This window comes from Rattus norvegicus, chromosome 7, assembly GCF_021556685.1.
Source record: "Rattus norvegicus strain SHRSP/BbbUtx chromosome 7, alternate assembly SHRSP_T2T, whole genome shotgun sequence".
Lineage (NCBI taxonomy): Eukaryota > Metazoa > Chordata > Mammalia > Rodentia > Muridae > Rattus > Rattus norvegicus.
The window spans coordinates 41,999,275-42,021,029 of NC_141540.1; the positions used below are offsets into that span (position 1 = coordinate 41,999,275).

Genomic DNA, 21,755 nt, shown 5'->3' on the forward strand with positions numbered 1-21,755 from the left:
CATACTGTTTGTAGCTGGTGACACTGATGATGACATTTCTCATAGCATGCTAGTAATTAGAAGAAAAGCATCTAGTTGGGCACCAGTACTTTTCCTCCATGTTTGATGACATCATAAGTGGTGTCTTTAGGAATAGCAATTTACCATTTTGGAGGGTGACTAATGATCTGGGCAATATTCTTTGATGGATATTTGGTGTGTGTGTGTGGGGGGGAGGGCATCGGTAAGACTCCTTTGGCCAATTATTCTACACAATCCCTGACATAGAGCGTTTTACTTGGTAACAAAAGATATTTAGTTGGAACATTCTCTCCAATATTATGTGGTGAGTCCATTTAAATTCTCTTCTTTTTTTGTGTACATTTTAGGAATCTTCTACTATAGTAGGTTTCCATATAACTATTTTTAAAAAAGTATTTTTTTATTATTTATTTATTTGCATCCCAAGTGCTGCCCTCCTCCTAGTTACCCCTTGCAGAGTCTCTTCTCCCATCAACACTACCCTTAGCCTATAAGAAGATAGCACTCCTGGGGTAACTGCCCACTCCATGAGCATCAGGCCTCTGTAGGATTATTGTCTTTTTTTTCCAGAGCTGGGGACGGAACCCAGGGCCTTGGGCTTGCTAGACAAGCGCTCTACCACTGAGCTAAATCCCCAACCCCTCTCTGTAGGATTATTTGCATCCTCTTCTGCTGATCCCAGAGGAGGTGGCCCTCTGTTACTTATGTGCCTGGGGCCTTGGACTAACTCATGTATGTTCTTTGGTTCTTGGCTCAGTCTCTGGGAGTTCCCAGGGATCCAAGTTAGTCTTCCTGTGAGGTTGCCATCTCCTTCAGGGCCTTCTATCCTTCCCCTAACTCGTCTATAGGAGTCCCTGCCTTCCATCGAATGTTTGACAGTGGGTATCAGTATCTGTCTTGGTCAGCTGCTGGGTAGAGCCTCTCAGCGTGCAGCTATGCCAAGCTTCTCTGGCTGCAAGCACAGCACAGCATTACTAACAGTGTCAGGGATTGGTGCCTGCCTGTGGGATGGCTCTCAAGTTGGGTTACTCATCGGTCAGCCATTCTTTCAGTCTCTGTCCCATCCTGGTCCCTGCATTCTTTTAGACATGACCAACTTCTGGTCAAAAATTTTGTAGGTGGGTTGGTGTCCCCCTCTCTCCACTGGGGGTCCTGTCTAACTGCTGGAGGTGGTCTCATCATGTTCCACACCGTTGGGCACTTGCACTAAGGTCATCACCTTGAGTACTGGGAAGGTACCACATCCAAGATCTCTAGGAGTTGCTATAGGTCCCCTGACCACTCACCCCGCCAGCTGAATACTTCCATTTATTCTCCTGGCCCTCCAGGCTTCTCTCCTGTCTCCATCATACCTGACCCTGCCCACTTTTCCACTCCCTCTCCTTCTCTCAACCCATGTCCCTCCCTCTTTTTCCTCCCATGACTATTTTCTCCTCCCTTCTAGGTGGGATTAAGCCATTCTTACATGTGTCTTTCTTATTGTTTAAATTCTTAGTGTCTATAGGTTGTATCATGGATTTTCTGTACATTTTGGCTAATAGTCACTTATCAGTGAGTATATACCATGCGTATCCCTTTGGGTCTGGGTTACCTCACTCAGAATGGTATTTTCTTTTTTTTTTTTTTTTCTTTTCATTTTTTCGGAGCTGGGGACCGAACCCAGGGCCTTGCGCTTGCTAGGCAAGTGCTCTACCATTGAGCTAAATCCCCAACCCCAGAATGGTATTTTCTAGTTCTGTTCATTTGCCTGCAAATTTCATGCTGAACTCATTTTTAATAGCTAAATTTTATTCCATTATGTAAATGTACCACATTTTCTGTATCCACTCTTCCTCCGGGAGAAATCTGTGTTGTTCTAGCTTCTGGCTATTATAAATAGGGCTGCTATGAACATAGTGAAACACATGTTCTTATGGTAGGGTGGGGCATATTTTTGGTATATGCCTAGGAGTGGTATAGCTGAGTCTTAGGGTAGAACTATTACCTGTTTTGTGAGGACCCACCCAATTGATTTCCAAAGTGGTTGTACATGTTTACATTCCCCCCAGCGATCAAAAGTATTTCGCTTGTTGCACATTTTTGCCAGAATCTGCTATTCCTCACACTTTTCATCTTCGGCATTCTGACAGGTATATGACAGAACCTCAGAGTCATTTTCATTTGCCTTTCTTTGTTCCGTAAGGACTTTGAATATTTCTTTAAGTGGTTCTCAGACATTCAAGATACCTCTGTTGAGAATTCTTTGTTTAGCTCTGCACCACGATTTTTTGATTGGGATATTTGGTTTCTTGGACTCTAATATATAACATCTGCCAATGACAAACAACATATATGTCTCTTGGTGTCTGTGTTACCTCAGACACAGTGATTGTTTCTGGCACCAACTAATTTATTTACCTGCAGATAATTTAATCCTTCTGATCAGGTTAACAATATTCAATTGTGAAAATGTACCATATTTTCCTTATCTGTTCCTTTGTTGATTGGCAGATGAACTTGGTAGCTTGGCTTTTTCCATTTTCTGGCTGGCTATTACAGAACATCCATAAACACAGTTGAACAAGTATCTGTGTAGTAAGACGGAAAGCCCTTTGGGTATATGCCTAAATGTGGGATAGCTGGATCCTGTGGTAGGTCTGTTGCCAGCTTTTTGGAGGCATGATAATACCAGTTTCCATGTTGGATTTAGTACTTCACATACACATCAACAAGTAATAAAATTTTTCCCCCATGGGTTCCGTCCCCAGCTCCGAAAAAAAGAACCAAAAAAATTTTTTTTTCCTTTCCCCACATCTTATCCATCGCGAGATCTCATTTGTTTTATTAATCTTGGACCTTCTGACTTGGGTAAAACAAAATCTCAACATTTAATTTGCATTTTCCTGAGAACTAAGAATGCTGAACATTTTTTCAGGTTCTTCTCAGCCATTGTATTTCAGTTTTCTAGAACTCTTTCTTTAGTTCTATACCCCATGGGTTTTTTTTGTTTGTTTGTTTGTGTGTGTGTGTGTGTGTGTGTGTGTGTGTGTGTGTGTGTGTGTGTTTGGTTATTTGAGGCAAGGTTTCTCTCTGTGGCTCTGCCTGTACTGGAATGCACTCAGTAGACCAGGCTGGCCTCAGATGTAGAGACCTGTTTGTATTGCCTCATCAATGCTGGGATTAAACGCGTGCACCACCACGGCCAGCTCCATACCCCATTTTTAAATTGGGTTACTTGCTTTCTTTATGTTCAATTTTTAAAAGCTCTTTGTATATTCTAATTTAATAATGCTCTGTTTATTGTATAATTGACAAGTTTTTTTCCACTTTGTGGGTTTCCATTTTCTTGATATGATAGTGTCCTTTTGTTATACAGAGGGTGTTTAGTTTCATCAGGTACCAACCATATTGTCAGTCTTAATGTCTGAATAGGACCAATTAGGGTCCTGTTCAGGAAGTCTTTTCTTGTGTCAATTTTTTCAAGCCTATTCCCTAATTCTTTTTTTAAAAATCATATTCAAGGTATCTGGTCTTATGTTGAGGTCTTTGACACATTTTTAATATTCAAAAAAGTTTATTACTTTTTTTTTATTATTAAGGTTGCCAGTATCTGAATCTCAAGAAACTTTTTTTAATTGGATATATCATTTATTTAAATTTCTTTTTTTACATGCCAGATTTTATTCCCTCCTGGTCCACCCTCCAACTCTTCCACATCCCGCACCTCCTCCTTCACTCCCAGCTCCACACGATGTCCCCACCCCTCCTTCCCACCAGAACCCTAAACTCCCTTGGGCCTACAGTCTCTTGAGGGTTAGGTGCATCTTCCCTGACTGAACCCAGATCCTGCAGTTCTCTACTGTATGTGTGTTGGGGGGCTTATATCAGCTAGTGTGTGCTGCCTGCTTGGTGATCCATTGTCAGAGATCTCGGGGGTCCAGGTTAATTGAGACTGCTGGTCTTCCTACAGGGTTGCCCTCCTCCTCAGCTTCCTCCAGCTTTTCCCTAATTCAACCACAAGCGTAACAGCTTCTGTTCATTGGTTGGGTGCAAATATTTGCATTTGAGTTGAGTTTTATGCAGGGTCATGAAATTAGAACTATTCTCATTCTTCTACATTCAGCCATCTTGTTTGACCAGCACCATTTGTTGAAGATGCTGTTTTCCCCATGTGCATTTTTGGCTTTTTTGTCAAAAACCAGGTGTCTGTAGGTAGGTAGAATAATGTTTGTGTCTTCAGGTTTTTCTGTGTTGATCAATATAACTGTTTTTAATGCCAATACTATGCTTTTCTGTTTAAATTTATATCACTTTGTAGTACAATTTGAAGTCTGAAAGGCTGATACCTCCAACAGTTCTTTTATTATTCAGGATTATTTCATCTACTGAGTTTTGTTTGTTTGCTTGTTTGCGCTCTCTCTCTCTCTCTCTCTCTCTCTCTCTCTCTCTCTCTCTGTATGTTTTCAAATGGAATTTTGATGAGGAGAGAGATGATTGCTTTGAATCTACAGATTGTTTTGGGATGGAGGGCTATTTTACAAAATTAATCTTACCAATCCATGAGCATGGGAGAGCTTCCCTTCTTCTGATATCTTCTCCAGTTTCTTTCAAATGTCCTATAATTTTATATATATATGTATTATATATGTGATATATAATATATTATATATAATATTTTATATATATTATATGTGATATTATATATATATATATATATATATATATATATATATATATATATATATATATATGAGGCTATTGTGGAAGGTATTGTTTCCATGATTTCTTTCTTAGGATATTTGTCATTTGTACATGAACTCCACTGATCTTCTTCTATTGTATTATCATTCTAGCTAAGACTTCAAGTTCTAAGTTTCATAGGTATGGAGAGAGTGGATTTCTTTGTATTGTTCCTGATTTTAGTGAAAATGCTTTGGATTTCTTTCCATGTATGAAGATGTTGGCTAAGAGCCTACTCTATATTGACTTTATTGCTTTGAATACAGGTCAATTCTAAAACGATTTTCAAAAATTTTTGCATTCTACTTTTGTCTAGCAAAAGTAGTTCATGTTTTTATGAACACAATAAATATACATACTTAGCTATCTTTATATTATTTTTCCTAGATTTTCTCATCAGACCTTATTCTCAGCCAGTTTCAGTAATTAATATCCAAAGCCACACGACTCAAGATTTCAAAGATAAACTTAAAATTAATGTTTCAACAAGCCTGACAAGGGTAGTCTTGGATTGAGTTTTTTCTTTAAATAATCTGATAATTGGACGCAGAAGTAAATGCTCTTATGTAGTCTAACTTGTCCCTAAACACATATGTACATACAAACATGATAAAAGGCATATCATTCATGGTTATTGGCACCTGGCTAGTTTAAAACAGAAAAGGTAAAACTTAAGTGTCCAACGTTTTCTCTTCAGGAGTCCAAAGGTAAGCCGGATTTGCTCCATTATCACCTAAGAGACCACCCCAAGTTTTTAAAACATTAGTACCAAATCCACAGAACATTTGCATTTTCATCACTACAGAAATCATTGCAGACCTCAGCATCATTGCCTCTGTGAAATGGTTCCACAGAGCTTCAATGGCTAAAAAGACTCCAAAACCTTTGCCATGTGACAAATTAGTCCCAGTTAGTTCAACAGTGCTCCAAACTTACTCACTGCACCTTCGGCAAAGTCTGTCTTATAACTGCTATCAGTGTCTGAATTCGGACTCTTCCATTCACTATGCTTGTCACTCAGTTTTCATCCTGTGGGTCAAGACCCCTCCAGGATCAAATGACCCTTTCCCAGGAGCCCTATGTCAGATATTCTGCATGTCAGATATTCACATTACAGTTCATAACAGTAGCAACATTAGAGTTATTAAGTAGCAATGAAAATGCTTTTATGGTTGGGTGTCACCATAATATGAAGAAATATATAGAAGGATCATAGCATTAGGTAAGTTGAGAGCCACCGCTTTAAAAAGTCAGACCAGATGCCCTCATAGATCTGATAGGACCATTCTACACAGAAAAGAGCAGGAAAAAAAACTAGGACAAAGGAGACCAAAACATGATGTCTCCCTGAAGCTACTCACTGTGGGAAGACAACAGAGTAGCCATCTCTGTACAGTCACCATCTCCAGTTATGTTTGAGTTCTTAGACTTGGGCCCTCTTTTACCAAGCACTGAAGTTGAGCCTTAGAGATACAGGATGATGGGAAGATGAGATCTCTGGCATTGACGGTGTCTAAGACTCTGGTGTCATTCAGTGATTTATTTAGCATCACTTACAGTCTTTTTAGAAATTTGAAATATGTGTACATCCATATCCACACAAGAGAAGCACATTTCTATATTTCTCCAGATCTCTTCTGATTTTTTCCCCCAAAATCTCCTATTACTTTCATAAAAAGAATAACTTGGTTACATGTATGTCATGTGTCTGTGTGTGGAAGCTCTCCGATTTCAGGTACTGTTTTCTTCACTTTCTACAGACCTTGATCCTTGTCAACAACAAGATCAGCAAGATCAGCCCAGAGGCATTTAAACCTCTAGTGAAGTTGGAAAGGCTTTATCTGTCTAAGAACCACCTAAAGGAGCTGCCCGAAAAATTGCCCAAAACACTCCAGGAGCTTCGACTCCACGACAATGAGATCACCAAACTGAAGAAATCTGTGTTCAATGGACTGAACCGTATGATTGTCATAGGTAATTATAGCTTGAAGATCAGGACCTAGGGGACATGATGACATTTTGGGGAATCCCTAACTGCAGGAAGGGGATGAGCTCAAGTGAGTCCTGTGTGTCAGAAGACTGTGTGACTATCGGTCTTGTCCCAAGAAAGGAGACAAGACACCTGTGCCAGACTCTTTCTTCTTTGACCTTGGTGATCTGGCATGGAGGGAAGGCTGACCATATCTGATCAGATAAGCAGGATATAGAGTAGACAGTGCTTCATGAAAGAGATTTGGGACAACCTTTCCATAGCAGAGTTTCATTGTGTTCTGAACACAACACATCTGTAGCTTATTTGCCTTCTAAAAGTAAGGTTTTGTGGTGTGTGTGTGTGTGTGTGGCACATGTGCGCACGTGAGTGTGTGTGTGTGTGTGTGTGTGAGAGAGAGAGAGAGAGAGATTATTTAATGTAACTTTATATAATTGTTTTGAAAATGATAGCTTTAAATTCTCTAATAATATTTAAAATTGCTTAGGAAATCTCTAGCATACAGCATTATTTATATATTAACACCTGCTTAGATTTCTGGAAGAATTACAAATACTGCCATGGCTTTTTTTTTAATAAATTGGTTTTTTGTTTTTTTAAACAAATACATGCTTTTATTATTTCTTTGACTAACTAGTTAATTAATTAATTCATACATTGTTTCATTGCATTGAAGGAGATTCAATCTGCCCTTGAATGTTGAACTTCCTGTCAGAACCTCTCTAGTGTTGGGGTTATGGGTCCATTTTCTGTCCCATAACAGCAGGTTTTGTTTTAGTAGGATAAAGTTTCATTTGGTTTTGATGCTCTCTGAAAGAATCTGGTTTCTCAATCAAGAAGTTATGAAGCTAAAAAATGTGTTTTTTTCTTTCTAGAATCCTCACTGAAACAGGCAGACATCATATATTCCATCTAATTTGCACCTTTTGTCTTTGTAGAACTGGGCGGCAACCCACTGAAAAACTCTGGGATTGAAAATGGAGCCTTGCAGGGAATGAAGGGTCTCGGATACATCCGCATCTCAGACACCAACATAACTGCTATTCCTCAAGGTGACAGGAAATTCTCCAAAATGTTTTGAAAAAAGTCAACCTCAACATTTTTGAAATAATTTTTAAATAAATGATTGTGGAGGTTAAAATTGGGGCACACGTGGCAAACCTTAGCCTCAATGAACTCTCAATTCCTGGCGTGGTGTTTCTAGAACCTGGTTGACAATTGGGTCATGTAGGCACACATAGAATGACCTTAAAATCCTTTTTTAAGGTGGTACTTAAGATGCAGTAAACTTGTATTCTGCCTTTATGGTTTCCTAAAGAAAAAAAACATAGTAAAAGTGCATTAGCACTAAGTTTTAAAAAAGAATAAGGAAAAAACATATTCCTAGTAGTATTTCTGAAACTGAGTTAAGTGTGAGCTTACTTTTCCAATCCTGTAGAGAATTCTTGTCACCACAAAACTTTCCATACATCAGCATCTCAGTAAGGAGATCTAATTGATCACTTAGTTTTGGTGATCAAAGAGAATGTAGACATGAGGATCTTGGATTCAAGTTTTCACTTGAATTTGAGAGTTCAAGGACTCTCAAGTTCTTAGGGTTAGGGTCTGTCTCAAAGGTAAATAGCAAAACACGTGGTTTATAGATAAGTAAGGAACTAATAATGCCTCCTATTTTCTCATTTGAAAATGGATTGAAGTTTTAAGCTTAACCAATGTACACTGGAGGCATGTGAGTGGGTAGGAGACTGTTTCTGTGTCAACCAGAACCAGACCATTTAAGGGTGGTCACATTCATCAGATCCAAACCTGCTTTTGCTGCCATATAGAAGCCTGTCCTGGTGAACCATAAAAGGTGATAAAACACATTTAAAAAAGTGCCTTGAATTTCAATTTCCTCCTACCTTAAAGTACAGTCTCAAAAAAGTCTCTCCATATTTCCTACCTATCCCTCAATCCAGACCTCCCGAGCACAGATGCTCTGTTCTGAAACTGGGACTAGATGCAAATTCTCATCTATAAGAAACATTGGTTATTTTTTACTGTGCTTTTACAAAATTAACTCTTAAATATAATTAGACCATAGAAACCTTCTGCAAACCCCAACCTACCTCACAGTCTTTTTATACAGAGGGTGGTTTTGGTGCCCTGAGGATAGGCATATATATAATATATATATATGTGTGTGTGTGTGTGTGTGTGTGTATTATATATGTAACATAGGCATGTTGTGTAATAGATTAATGAATAAGATAGATAGCTAGGTTAGCACATTTTTATTTATAATGTAAAAGATATGTTTATTTTGAATATCTAATTTTTGAATGCAACTAATGCTCTTTTTATATAAAGAAAAGGAAAATCAATATATATCCACATATATTCAATTAACTATGGATCAAAAATACTTAAAAGGTTTTATATGTGTATCAAATGTATAATATTAAGATAATTTAGAAACTAAAGACACACGCACATAGGTTTGATGCAAACATATCATTTATACAATGAAGGTAAACATCAGAAGATTTTGGCACACAGGGTTCTGCAGATCCTGTTCTTCAGACTCTGAGGTGCAGTATAGCTATACAAACTGAGAAGTGTGTGTCCATGCATACTATCTACTCTGGATGCATACTGTGAGCTATGCCTAATATAGCCATAATATCTTAAAGTTTTGGAAGTGAAGCAGTTGAAAATTTCCCAGTGTTTGCTGCTATCATGTGACTTACATTAGTCATAAATTTTGACTTTGACTTTGCAGTCCCCAAAAGTGTCTTGCAGTGGCAAATTTCATCACGTGGTGTCTGTTTTCCTTTACTTTTTATTGTTCTTTCTATCCTGGGAACTAAGTATCATCACCTCAGGCTTGCTTTCATTGAATTCGTCTTAATCACAGAACTTACAATTACAATTAATTAAGCACCCATAAGTGCTAGATACTGTGCCATACACGTTTTATGGATTTAAGTGTCCCTATCTAGCAGTACTGTTTCATGAGAAAATCAGGGATTAGGAAGTTGAGTTATATATCAGGGTTTTAGAGATGAGAATTGATGGGGCTGAGATTTTGATTGGAGACATCAGAGTTCCTAGGATCAACTATTTGACTGAAGTTCTTTTCCTCACTCATATATGTATTTCTCGATTTATTGTTACTAGGCTGGGAACCTTATGCCTGCACCTCACAAGAGCCTGGTTAAATTTTCTCCCATAACTCCTGGAAATGCAAAGTCAGTGCAGTAGAGATTGTAATACTGTAGTTTTGCGTTAAACCAATCCAGTAAGGGGTGTAGCATAGTCAAGGCATTCTTTGACTTTAGATTAAATATTCACATCTGTAATGCATGAGTTTAATCAACTGCAAGTGGAAATTTTAATGTCATGTATATCCTAGCACTAAACTGGGGATTAATAAATAGAATAAGGCTTGTATTCTTTATAGGTAAAATACCTGTACCAAGCTGGTCTTTTATTTTCTCCCCCAAATGACAAAGTTAAAAAGAAAAACAAGAAACCAACATATCACTAAAGAACAGACTCCTTGGCCAAATGTCACTATGGGGAAAGATGATGCGGGTCATTTAAAGTTCACTTCCCTGAAATAGTGTAACCTTTTTCCCCCCATAGTCAAATTCCTCCAGGCCTTTACTTTTGGGAAACTCATTCGAGAGAAGAGCAGCATTTAGTAGCCAGGAAGCAGCCATAGTAGAGCTGCATAGTGGTATTCCAGTAGCGCTGCTTAAAACAGCAATGGCAACAGCAACAGCAACATTTCATTGGGCTAGAGAAGGACTTCTGTATCTTGAATTTGCTTTACATTTTTTTTGTCACACAGGAGAACTTTTAAGTTTTGATTTATTTATGTCCAGAAGAAACTAGTGGCTGAACTATTTTTATTACAAACATCATTATGATTTCCTAATATTTATTCATGAGCAAAATTCAATTATTTCATTTTCTTTGGCTTAAAGAATGATATCTTATACTCTCCTCTCTCGATGGGGGCAAAGTACACGTCCTGTTTAAAATTGACAAAGGTATAACTTTGAGTCTGCTTCCTTACCAAGGAGGGGAGTTACAAAATAAACAACCTTGATGTTATTGAGCAAAGCGACACAGTCAGTGTTTGATACACACCAGTGGCAGAGCCAGTGGAAGCTTATCTATCTGCTTATTTGACTATTTATTCTTCATTTGTCTTCATAGAACAAGCTATTCAAAAATGTACTTCCCTGAAAAAATGGAAAATTTTAAAACAAACATAAAATTATGTCAATAAATAAAATTATTAACATAATTTGCTGGATGTAATGCAAACTTCACAGTAATGATATCTGTTATTTCCATATTCTGTGTCTTTACAAAAATCATTCAATCAATCAATCTTACTTCAACCAGGTACTAGATCTATAGGTATCAATTCACTATTTTCTTGTAGCTGTTGCTACTCACTAAAGCAAAACGCTGCATTATGACCAGCCATGTCCTTTAAAGGCAGGAAGAAATGAAAAGTTCAAATACTGCTTACCATTTACTTTACTAAATCTGTGGAATGAACAACCATTCAAGAAGCAGTGTTGAGTTTAGTGGGCCCTTTGGATCTTAGATTATTTGCTCAGGTGTTCTACATAACGTCAGGTTACTGGATTATAGGGCTCTGCAACCCCTCTTCTGAGGAACCAGTCTGAATTTAATAGGTCCACATAAGTATTAGATGTTGCTGGGTAGCATAGTGTGCAGGCATCAAATGCTCTCACAAAGATGTCTAAGGGCCAACACCTGCACAATGCACTGAATACTCGCTATGAATAATCCTTGCAAATAAAATATCTCCTTGCATTTATACATAGACTTAGCTGATACACTGATACGTAATCCCTGCACTACAGTCAATCTCCTCATTTCATGCCCTTGCATCATGAGTTTTTTTAATACAATAATGGCAATGTAAGTAAGCTCACCGACGCAGGTGGAGACAGTCACGAGAGTCGGTGTTTGACTTCGGTTCTACAGTTGTCAGGCCAAAAATCTGTCGCTTGATACAAACAGTCCTTAGCCTCACTCAATGTGTCTCTAAGATAAAAGCCGTAAAGTACCACATCAGTTTAAAGTGTGAGCCTTGTTTTTATAAAAAGAAAGAAGGAAAAGGATGGATACCAAAATGATTTGAAACGGTGTTTAGAAACTCACAGCATGGGTACCCATTGAAGTATATTCTGTATTCATCACGTTTGTTGGCCAACTCAGCATCTTCTTCTGCTTGTTTCTTCCAGGTCTGCCCACTTCTATCAGTGAACTGCATCTGGATGGCAACAAGATCGCCAAAGTTGATGCAGCCAGCCTGAAAGGAATGTCTAATTTGTCTAAGTAAGAAATACGTCACTTTCTATCAAGGACGCCAAGGGGAGGGTGTTATTCATCTTTAGAAACACAATGCTCTATCAAGTTTTTAAAACTATCACACGTTATTGTTGTTTTTAAGTAAAACTCCAGCTTACTGGATGATTTCTTGGCAAAAGTCAATGAACTATTACAATTACTGTAGACAACAAAATTGGTCACTTGTTTTTTATGTCATGTGAATACTGTATTGCTTATACTTCTTTTATACAGGTGCCCAGTTAAAACAGGTTCCAAATGTCCACTTAATATACTCTAATTCAATGTGATCAAAAAGAAAGTTAAGAAAGACTATAAACAGTTTGTCCCAAATTTGAGAATGTGTTCAAATGACACTTGTATGGGCATTGAAATATTACTTTGAGAGAAATGGCACCAAAATTATCTAACCCATATTCTCTTAATGGCTTAAAAGAAAATGCCATTGTACAGTTACTTCAGGCTCACAAAAGAAAAAAAAATTTTGTGGCATTGCCTAACTGTACAAATGTTTATGACCAGACGTCTGCTTTCTAACTTGGATTCAATCCCCCTGTGCTTCAAACTTGATTACATAAGAAAAAGTAAGCCAATGAGACGAGCTTGTTTGGTAGTTTTCGAGGAATACTCTGTCCCTGACAAGCATATAGCTGAATAGTCTTAAAAAGCAATGTTCCTGCTGTAGCATTATGCCAAGTCAACATGGCCAATGAATGACTACACAAAGCACGTCTCTTTATTGTAGAGAAACATCAGTGACCGAGTTAATACACGAGGTCCCATTCCCTATTTTTGTATGTAATCCCCAATGACACAGTAGATGCTGAAGAGAAAATATAAATATGCCATGGTGACTACAGCTACAATTTCCTCCGTAGTATCACAAGTAATAAGAAAAGTTCCATATAGAAAAATTTAACCAGAGTCTCTGATATAAAAATCTTCATCACAGTAGTATTACATCATATATCACTCATTTTTCTTTATTAAATAATTCCCTCTAGCTGCAGACAAGAGGGGGCAGATAAGTTGCATTATTTATTACATCGCCATTAGAATCTTATTTTCAGGTTATTATTATTATGATGATTAATGGCAGTGGTATAAAAGTGGAAGACTTTAAGGTTCAAAAAGGGCAATATTCAAAATATATGTTTCTTTAGAAAAAAATTTTATCTTACAAGAGAAGCAGTAAATAGATCCTGTAACTCTAAACTCTAACGCTGATGACACGTGCTTTTGAACAGGAGCTAAAGTTCTAATAAATTGTGAAAGGGATAATAAAAAATTCAGGTTTCTTGGTAAGTTTAATATTCTATATCATTACTGTATTTGTAGGATCAAATAACTAGATACTTGAGTTTATCAAATATACTTCTTTTATCATCAAATTTAGGAAAAAATTTTTCATTAAACCCTCAAACCATCTTATTATTGAGTGGTTTGAACACAACAAATGTATTGGTGTTGAAAATTAAAAAAAAAATCTAAACCAGCAAAAAGAAATACATGTCCATACAGTCATCTGTAGATATATACATGACATACACATACATGTGTGTCATCATGTCCTTTTTTTAGGTCAAATATTTTGCAATAGTAAACATGGCTTTTGCTGTTTCCTTTAATCCATGGAGAAATATAGACCCTCAAAAACACTGAGTGATTGATTATAGGAATAAACACTCTAAAATAGCATTACTCTTGAGAAGTTGTTGGGAATTCTATAATTTAAAAGAAATATTCCAGTGCTTAATTGAAAACAAGGACTTGGAATGTCACAAGGTATAGGAGACACAACTCTGACGTAGAAAAGCAAGATCCATAAGTAATAGACAGACATCTAAGAGGAAGGGAAAGTCTAGTGTTTTAAGCAAAATGTCAAATTAATAATCAATAGTTAAAACAATTAGTGATTCTACTTATGCCCCCAAATCTGCACATTTTAATCATTTTCCATATAATTGCTGTATCTGTAGGGTCAAATAACTAAATACTTCAGTTTATCAAATACATTTCTTTCATAATCAAATCTAGGGGGGGAAAACCTTCTCATTAAACCATCAAACTGTTGTATTTCTCATTATTCAATGGTTTGAAAATTAAGGCAAGACCATATATAAGGGTCTTTAATTATGTGAGGCCAGTATCTAAAGTCTAAGGGGCTCAAGTCTGGTCCTACCTAAAGGGTTGGGAAACCACTCTGCAATCTCCAGGCCTCTCTCAAGTGTGAAGATGCGTGATTAACATCTCCCTCTTTGCAGCTGTTTGATCTCTTTCACTATTCTGTGGTCAACCACTCTCTGCCCTATGGATCGACATCACTCTGCTTTGGGGACTTTTATCCCCAGAAGGTTTAATGAACAAGTCATGCCTCCAAGCCAATTCTTCTGGCTTGGAATCGCATTAATATCATAGAATTCTCATTCATTATGCTTTTAATTAAAAAAAAAAGAAACCAAGACCTCAACCATATTAAACTTATGTAACATAGAGAAATGAGTCAGATGTCTGAGAGGGAAGAAATGAAACTCACACCAGGCTGATCAAGAGTGCATTTAAAGGATCACTGGGGAAGTTTTATCTAATACAACACTCTAATTCCACTGCTTGTTCTAGAAAGCAGGTTTATTAATGTTTTAGAATGTTATTCCTTCAATTTTCTGTGAATAAATGTTTATGATAAATGGGCAGTTACTCCAGTTCCAAAGTGACTAAAAGGATACTATTTCTTTTTGTCTTTTACCAAGTGAATCTACGTGTTCATTACATATAGAAATCAACTTGTGGTTATTTGTCGAATATGTCAAATTCTACTCTGATTCTATGCTAGAACTGGACATGCTATAAGACAAGTGCTATTTCAAAGGAACGGCATACAAGTAGTAGCTAAGTCATAGCACTGCCTTTGATATTTTCCAAGGATTTCTCAGGATGCTACAGCAGAGTGTTTATTGAGAGTTAAGAACAGGCTTTGGGGTGTGTCAGGGGTGGAGACATTTCTATTGGTAAAGTGATTGCTGTGTGGTTATGACTACCCGAGTTCAGATTCCCTATGCAAAAACCAAGACATGGCAGCACTTACTCTGGAACAAAAAAACACAAGAGAATCTCTGGCACTTACTGACTAGCTAGTTTTGCAAATTAATGGGCTCAGGGTTCCGTAAGGACTGTCTCAAAACCTAAAGTGGAAAATTATGAAGAAGGTATCCAGTGTTGACATCAGTCCTCTGAACCAATGCACATACAGTTTATCTGCCATGCACCCTCAAACAGACTTGCACTTAAACACACACAGACACACACACAGTCACACACACACACCACACAGACACACACACACAGACACACACACAGACACACACAGACACACACACATAGACACACACAGACACACACAGACACACACACAGACACACACACATAGACACACACAGACACACACATAGAGACACACACAGACACACACATACAGAGACACACACAGAGACACACACAGACACACACATAGACACACACACTGCACACACACACACACACACACACACATTGCTCACGCACACACAGGGAGTACAGGTTTTCCTAGGCTCAGAATGGTTGAAAGAAAAACACTCTGACAGGAACAGCTGATGCAAAAGCAATGGTGTGTTACTGTTTGCTCAATTGCCTACTGACTATAAGAAAGGCATTCCTGGCTACTGTGCACACCAATTTCTGTTCTCCTCTGCAGGCTGGGTTTGAGCTTCAATAGCATCACCGTTGTGGAAAATGGCAGTCTGGCTAATGTTCCTCATCTGAGGGAGCTCCACTTGGACAACAACAAACTCCTCAGAGTGCCTGCTGGGCTGGCACAGCATAAATATGTCCAGGTAACGCAAAGCCAGTCCTGTTTATGAGACCTATCCTGAGAAGAGTCTTCCCAGGGTGATTCTGGGAAGAAGGGAACTCTCCACAGAGGGTTTTTTTTGTTGTTGTTGTTTTGTTTTTGTTTTTTTTTTTATGTCATGGCTCTTTAGTGTAACAAAATCGCGTGAGGTGGAGGTTTGAAGAACATTTATGGCCTGAACTCAGAACGCCAGTATGGCTAGGTTCTGGTGAGGGCTTCACATAGATATTGAGTTCCTGATGTCACCCCTTATTGTCACATGGTAGAAAGTACCGTCCTGTAAGGGTAGCAATCCCATTTGTGACTGGTCACTTCCATAGGTCCATCTCACACCCCGTGTTATTGAAGGTTTTAAAACATGAACTTGGGAGGATACAAAACTCAAACCATTGTATGGAAAGGAAATTTAAAAATTGTCATGTATACATTCTTCTGCAGGAAACATGTTTGGCTTATTAATTCTCAAAACAAATGCTCCTTGGTTATTTTATAAAACTCACTGCTAAAATAAATGTTTCTTATCAGTTTAGCCTGATCCAAGGTCATTGATCAGTGTAACACATAGGTACCTGTCGTAAAAAGCAATGGCCAAAGATGGTGTGAAGAGTGATGTAGAATAAGCAAGGTTTAACTATAAGCCAAAAGTAGAAAAAAGCAACGCACTGACTCAATTTTATATAAATTATCAAATTATATAACTTGATAAAGATAGAAATACTGGGACCAGTTGTCGTTTGATAGTCTCAGTGTCTATAAATCTACAAAAAAAAACCAATCCTACTTACTAAGTAGTGACTAAAATAATTATGTATAATGCCAGACTTCCAGTGCTACTTTGAGAAATTAAAATTAAAACAATGTTTATTCAAGTTACACACTTAAGAAAAAAATAAAACTATAACGAAAATCCAGTACTTTTAGATAGATTTACACCACTGACTTTCAGTGAGGGTGTGTGTGTGTGTGTGTGTGTGTGTGTGTGTGTGTGTGTTAAAATTTTTTTCCATTTTGATTTGTTTTGTTTTTGATTGTTTGAGATGAATCATTTTGTAGCCATGGCTATCTTGGAGCTCACTATGTAGACCAGGCTAACCTCAAATGCACAGAGGTTCTTCTGCCTCTGTAGCTCAAGTGCTAGGGTTTAAAGACTTTGGTCCTAACATTATTCTATTCAAAAGCTCTTTTTATTTAAATAGTTGTTAAGTTCAATCACTGTATCTCAGGAACAATATTTTGACACATATTACAGGTAAAATAACATATCTGTGTTGCTGGTGGCTCAGATCAGTCTGATCTTCCGCTCTGCTCTCAGTAATATGAAAAGCAAAGGACTCATCTCCCTTAGTTGTGGAGATAAACTCCAAGTTCAACTGGCAAGAAATGTGACTTTGACTGAGTTTAATGAGTGTTTGACATGGTAATGAGCAAAACACTTCACATGTTTTCTCTCGGGTGTTGATTATTTTCAGTGAGGGGGCTTCGCAGGGTTAGTGGATTAATAGACTTTGTTGCCGTTTGTTTTTTAAATGAGTGACTTAGAAGACCTGAGGAAATGAGCTGTCTTTTTTAACTGTTAAGGTTTCTGTGGAGCTCTGTTTTGTGTTTCGGTTCCACCATCACCTTTTTCCTTTGTGTTTTTTTCTCATTAGCTTAGCAGGCACTACAGAGAGCGTGGAATTGCTTTAGCAGGCACATTAAAGAAGGGAGCACAGTAGAAAACATCTTCTGTTCCTCTTGATGCCACTTCATGTCATCTTGATTCATATATTTGGCTCTAAGCTTCAAGTGGCAGCATACTTTATCTCGTCAGTCACAAAGGAAGACAACTGAGTGTGATGCTTTGAAGTTTGTTGAATTTAAGGAAATTATTTCCACAGTAACATATTGGAAAAGAACTATACTGAGCTCTGTCTCCCTAATTTTTAGAACCTGCATCCTATTTACTTCTTTTCTTCACGATCCTAAGGATTTCTCAATTTTTTTGTAAAACTTATAAATATTAATTTTTTATTTCCATTATAAAGTTTTAATTCTTTGAGAGGTTCGTGCATAAGACAAAGTATTTTGCCTACATGTATTATATTTACCTGTTATCCCTCCTCCCTCTAACGCTCTTGTGTCCGTGTCTCAATCCTCAACCCCTCAAACATCATATGCTCCTTGCACTCTGTCTGTCTGTCTGTCTGTCTGTCTGTCTGTGTGTGTGTGTGTGTGTGTGTGTGTGTGTGTGTGTGTGTGTGTATGTGTGTGTAAAGCACAGAGTTCAATTTGTGCTGCTCATATATTCATGGGCCATCCACTAGAAGGTTCACTGGTAACTATCTCTGTTGGTTGGGAGTATGGTTGCATAGTCTTCTAGAAAACTAGAATCTAAAAGGTAGGGGAGAGACATGAATGTGAAGATATATTGTCTAAGAAATCAAATAAATGCATAAAACATTGTTTAGTGATAGCTTCTATGAGTCTAGATAAAGACAAAATCTCTGAATTAAGAATGTCAGGGAAAACAAGAGAAGGCTTGGCTGTTATGAGGAAATGAGGCTACAAGCCTTTAGGTGTCTTGGTGAAGTTTCTGTTGGTGAGGAAGCCTGTGTGTGACAATGGGCTGCGCTCGGACAGTAACAGGATACAATACAGGCTCAAGGAGAATGGCTTCAGGCTGCAAGATGTGAAGGCCCTTGGTACGGATTCATTTTAACTTCTGCAGGAAATGACAAAGTGTAATTCACTTTTGTGTCATGGAGAGTCTCCCTTACAATTTACATTGTGGCATGGCATTTTTTTTTTTTTTTACTATACTTTCCTCGGGATTCCTCTGTCATGTAAAATGACAGAATGGGTTTTTGGAAACCAAAGGAGAATATAAGAAGAGCTGTTGGCAATGTTAATAGTTGGAGTCGAGGCCCCAGAGGCTTAGGCTGGGTTGAGGAAGTGGACACGAGGGTCACTGCACCATGTGTGCACTTTGAAGATAAGGTGGTGGGACCGATGGTGCGGAAGCGGATCGCAAGTGTCATGCCTCTAGCCTGCACATCTAGAGTGACTAGCATGCAACTTACAGAGACAGGGCATGTGGAGGAAGGAGAAGCAACTTTGAAAGGAAGGCAGAAAATGAAATTTGGCTCGGGGAATGGTTACCCATTCATAACACACTGTCCAAATTAAAAATAGGATTTACGTGAAGAACCTCAATACCAAAATGGAGAATAATCTTTGCATACTACTTCCTGTTGTAGGTCGTCTACCTTCATAACAACAACATCTCCGAAGTTGGGCAGCATGACTTCTGCCTCCCTTCATACCAGACTAGGAAGACTTCCTACACTGCCGTGAGTCTTTATAGCAACCCTGTCCGGTATTGGCAAATTCACCCACACACCTTCAGATGTGTCTTCGGGCGCTCTACCATTCAACTTGGGAACTACAAGTAACTCCCAAACAGCCTCATTTTTATAATCGGGAACAAAAAAACCAATCTGTCAATATTATTGCTAAAAAGAAAAAAATATTTTGAAAAAGAAAGAATGCTAGATTCTGGAAATTCAAGTATAGCGCGGATGCCTTTCCCGTATGACTTATCATGCATCAAGCCAAATATACAGATTGAATAATTACCTACAATAAAAATATTTTATCTGTAGTATTCAGAATCACTTTTAAAATTTTCTGTAGATGTGAACTGAGGTATCGAAGTCTGGTGTAATCATAGATGTCAACATTTAATAAAGCTAAAAGGAACAGAATACAAAGTCTTCTGTAATTCATAGAGCTAAATTGACTCTTTTGACATAAAGTCAAATGTAGAACTCTAGCAATGTATTAATCTCCTTTATTATTGGTAAAGTCTTATTTGAATATCTAAGTTCAACATGGGCTATGTAAAATTTTCACTGTCATACTGAAAAACAATAAAATTTAAAAAATGCATTCAAAATGGATATTTTGTAAATGTTTAATTCTAAATATTTTTGAAATTTCTGGGCAATTGACAGTAATAGTATCTATTTTCAAAATTCTTAGCATTAATTCTACTACTTTTATTTACATTTGAGAGTGACAATGTATATTATATACATCCAGTATTATGCTTAGAAAGCATGAAGCAGATTCTCTCTTATTAGCATAGAGACTTCATATTCCAGTACTAATATGAAGTCAGCTTTAAAACTAGGACGCCTACAAATCAGACCGTTTATCTAGACATTTCTGCATTCACTGATGTATAAGGAATAGATGCTTCCGTTAGTTAGCCACTGGCTTTTGGGGATTCAAAACAGCTATCAAGTCAGGCTTAAATATGTGTCAGGAGTGGGCAGCAGAACTTAGAGGATGTATGACTTGGAATGTTGGTGACGTACCTAGTGGGGAAGTATGTAAGAACAGCCTGTTTCTGCAACGGAGTTGGCTATATTCTAGTCAGCAATCATAAGACAGACAATTAAGCCTTGGTTTTAACCAAAAGGGATGTGCCCATTATTTGGGGCGAGCCTTCAGGTTCAGCTCACATGGAGATCTCCCCAACTTTCTCTGCCTCCTCCTTTAGCATTAACTGCCCTGTCCTAAGCTACTTCCTTTCAATTCCAGGCTGCAGAATATGAACTTAACCTGCTATTTTACCTTCTCTGAACAGGCAAGCCTATTATTTCAGAGTGTCTAGAAGGCACTGTGAGTTTTTTTCTAATTCTTACACGTCATTTCCCGATCTCTGATGTGTGAATATTATTAAAACCAGCTTTCACAGAAGGGAACTCAGGTTGAAACCTAACAGCATCCTCATCCAAACAAAGACGTTGACTCCCTTTGGCTCTTTCAGATGTTTTGAAGGCTATTGTCTCTCTTCCTTTCCTCTCCTTCTATATTCCTATCTCCCCCGATGACCATGCCCCCTCCAATTTGTCAATTTCCCCCTTCAATTCATTTGTGTCCAATTAGTGCCCTTTCAAGCGCTCCTCCCCGTGATTGGCATGGTCTCCTTTTACTTTCCTGAATTTGTGGGCTTCCTCTTCACTCAACTCATGTCTCTGTAGCCATGCAAACCCCTGTTTATTTTTATGAGGTTAATTGCTAGCCTTATTCCAGAGCAAATAGAGTCCTATTCAGATACACTTTTCTTTGCTTATGTCTTATAGGACCCTCCCTTTGTTTTCTCCTACTTGTTTGTGTTTCAAGTTTCACATTGATGTTTTTGACTCATTTAGAATTAGACACACACACACACACACACACACACACACACACACACATATATGTAGTTGAACCTCTTACACTGATAATGCTCTCCTCCAGAGCCATAAACTATCTAATATTCATCTCAATACCAGGCATAAGAAACTCCTTAAGGTTGCTGGTCAGGAGAATACATGCGTCTCCAAAACAATTCACTCCCCTCAGTTGCCTTGGAGACTTTAAAAGTAAACCCCTCATGTTGAAAACTTCATGTGTTCAGACACAAGACTTGGAGGTCCAGAGCTGTATCAGACCTCAATGCCTACTCCCTGAATACTACTTTCATAGTCCTACAAAGTGCTTTGGACGCTCCCAGGGGGCGGGAAATAAAAGTCTCACCCAGCTGTGAAATCCATTAACTATAACAACTAGGATTCCAAGATGTCCCTGAAAGCACAATGTCTGTATTCATAGCTTAGTGGTAACCAACATCTGAACGGAGTTAAGGAACACATCACAGGAGGGAATTGTGATGAACACTGGAAATGTAGTCAAGTACATGTGACTCAATGACTTGTGATGTCACAGGCCTTA

General features: G+C 38.0%; 1 protein-coding gene across 3 annotated transcripts in view; it reads left to right on the plus strand.

Moving 5' to 3' along the window:
• Dcn (decorin) overlaps positions 1-19,929 on the plus strand; it is a 40,081-nt gene extending 20,152 nt beyond the window's left edge. For all 3 annotated transcript variants that reach the window (NM_024129.2, NM_001437772.1, XM_087555993.1), the window contains exons 4-8: positions 6,501-6,714; positions 7,669-7,782; positions 12,004-12,097; positions 15,840-15,978; positions 19,232-19,929. In NM_024129.2, the coding sequence (NP_077043.1) occupies positions 6,501-6,714; positions 7,669-7,782; positions 12,004-12,097; positions 15,840-15,978; positions 19,232-19,426 (756 nt within the window). In that variant the 3' untranslated portion in view covers positions 19,427-19,929. The remainder of the gene's footprint in view (positions 1-6,500; positions 6,715-7,668; positions 7,783-12,003; positions 12,098-15,839; positions 15,979-19,231) is intronic.
• Positions 19,930-21,755: the final 1,826 nt, after the last annotated feature.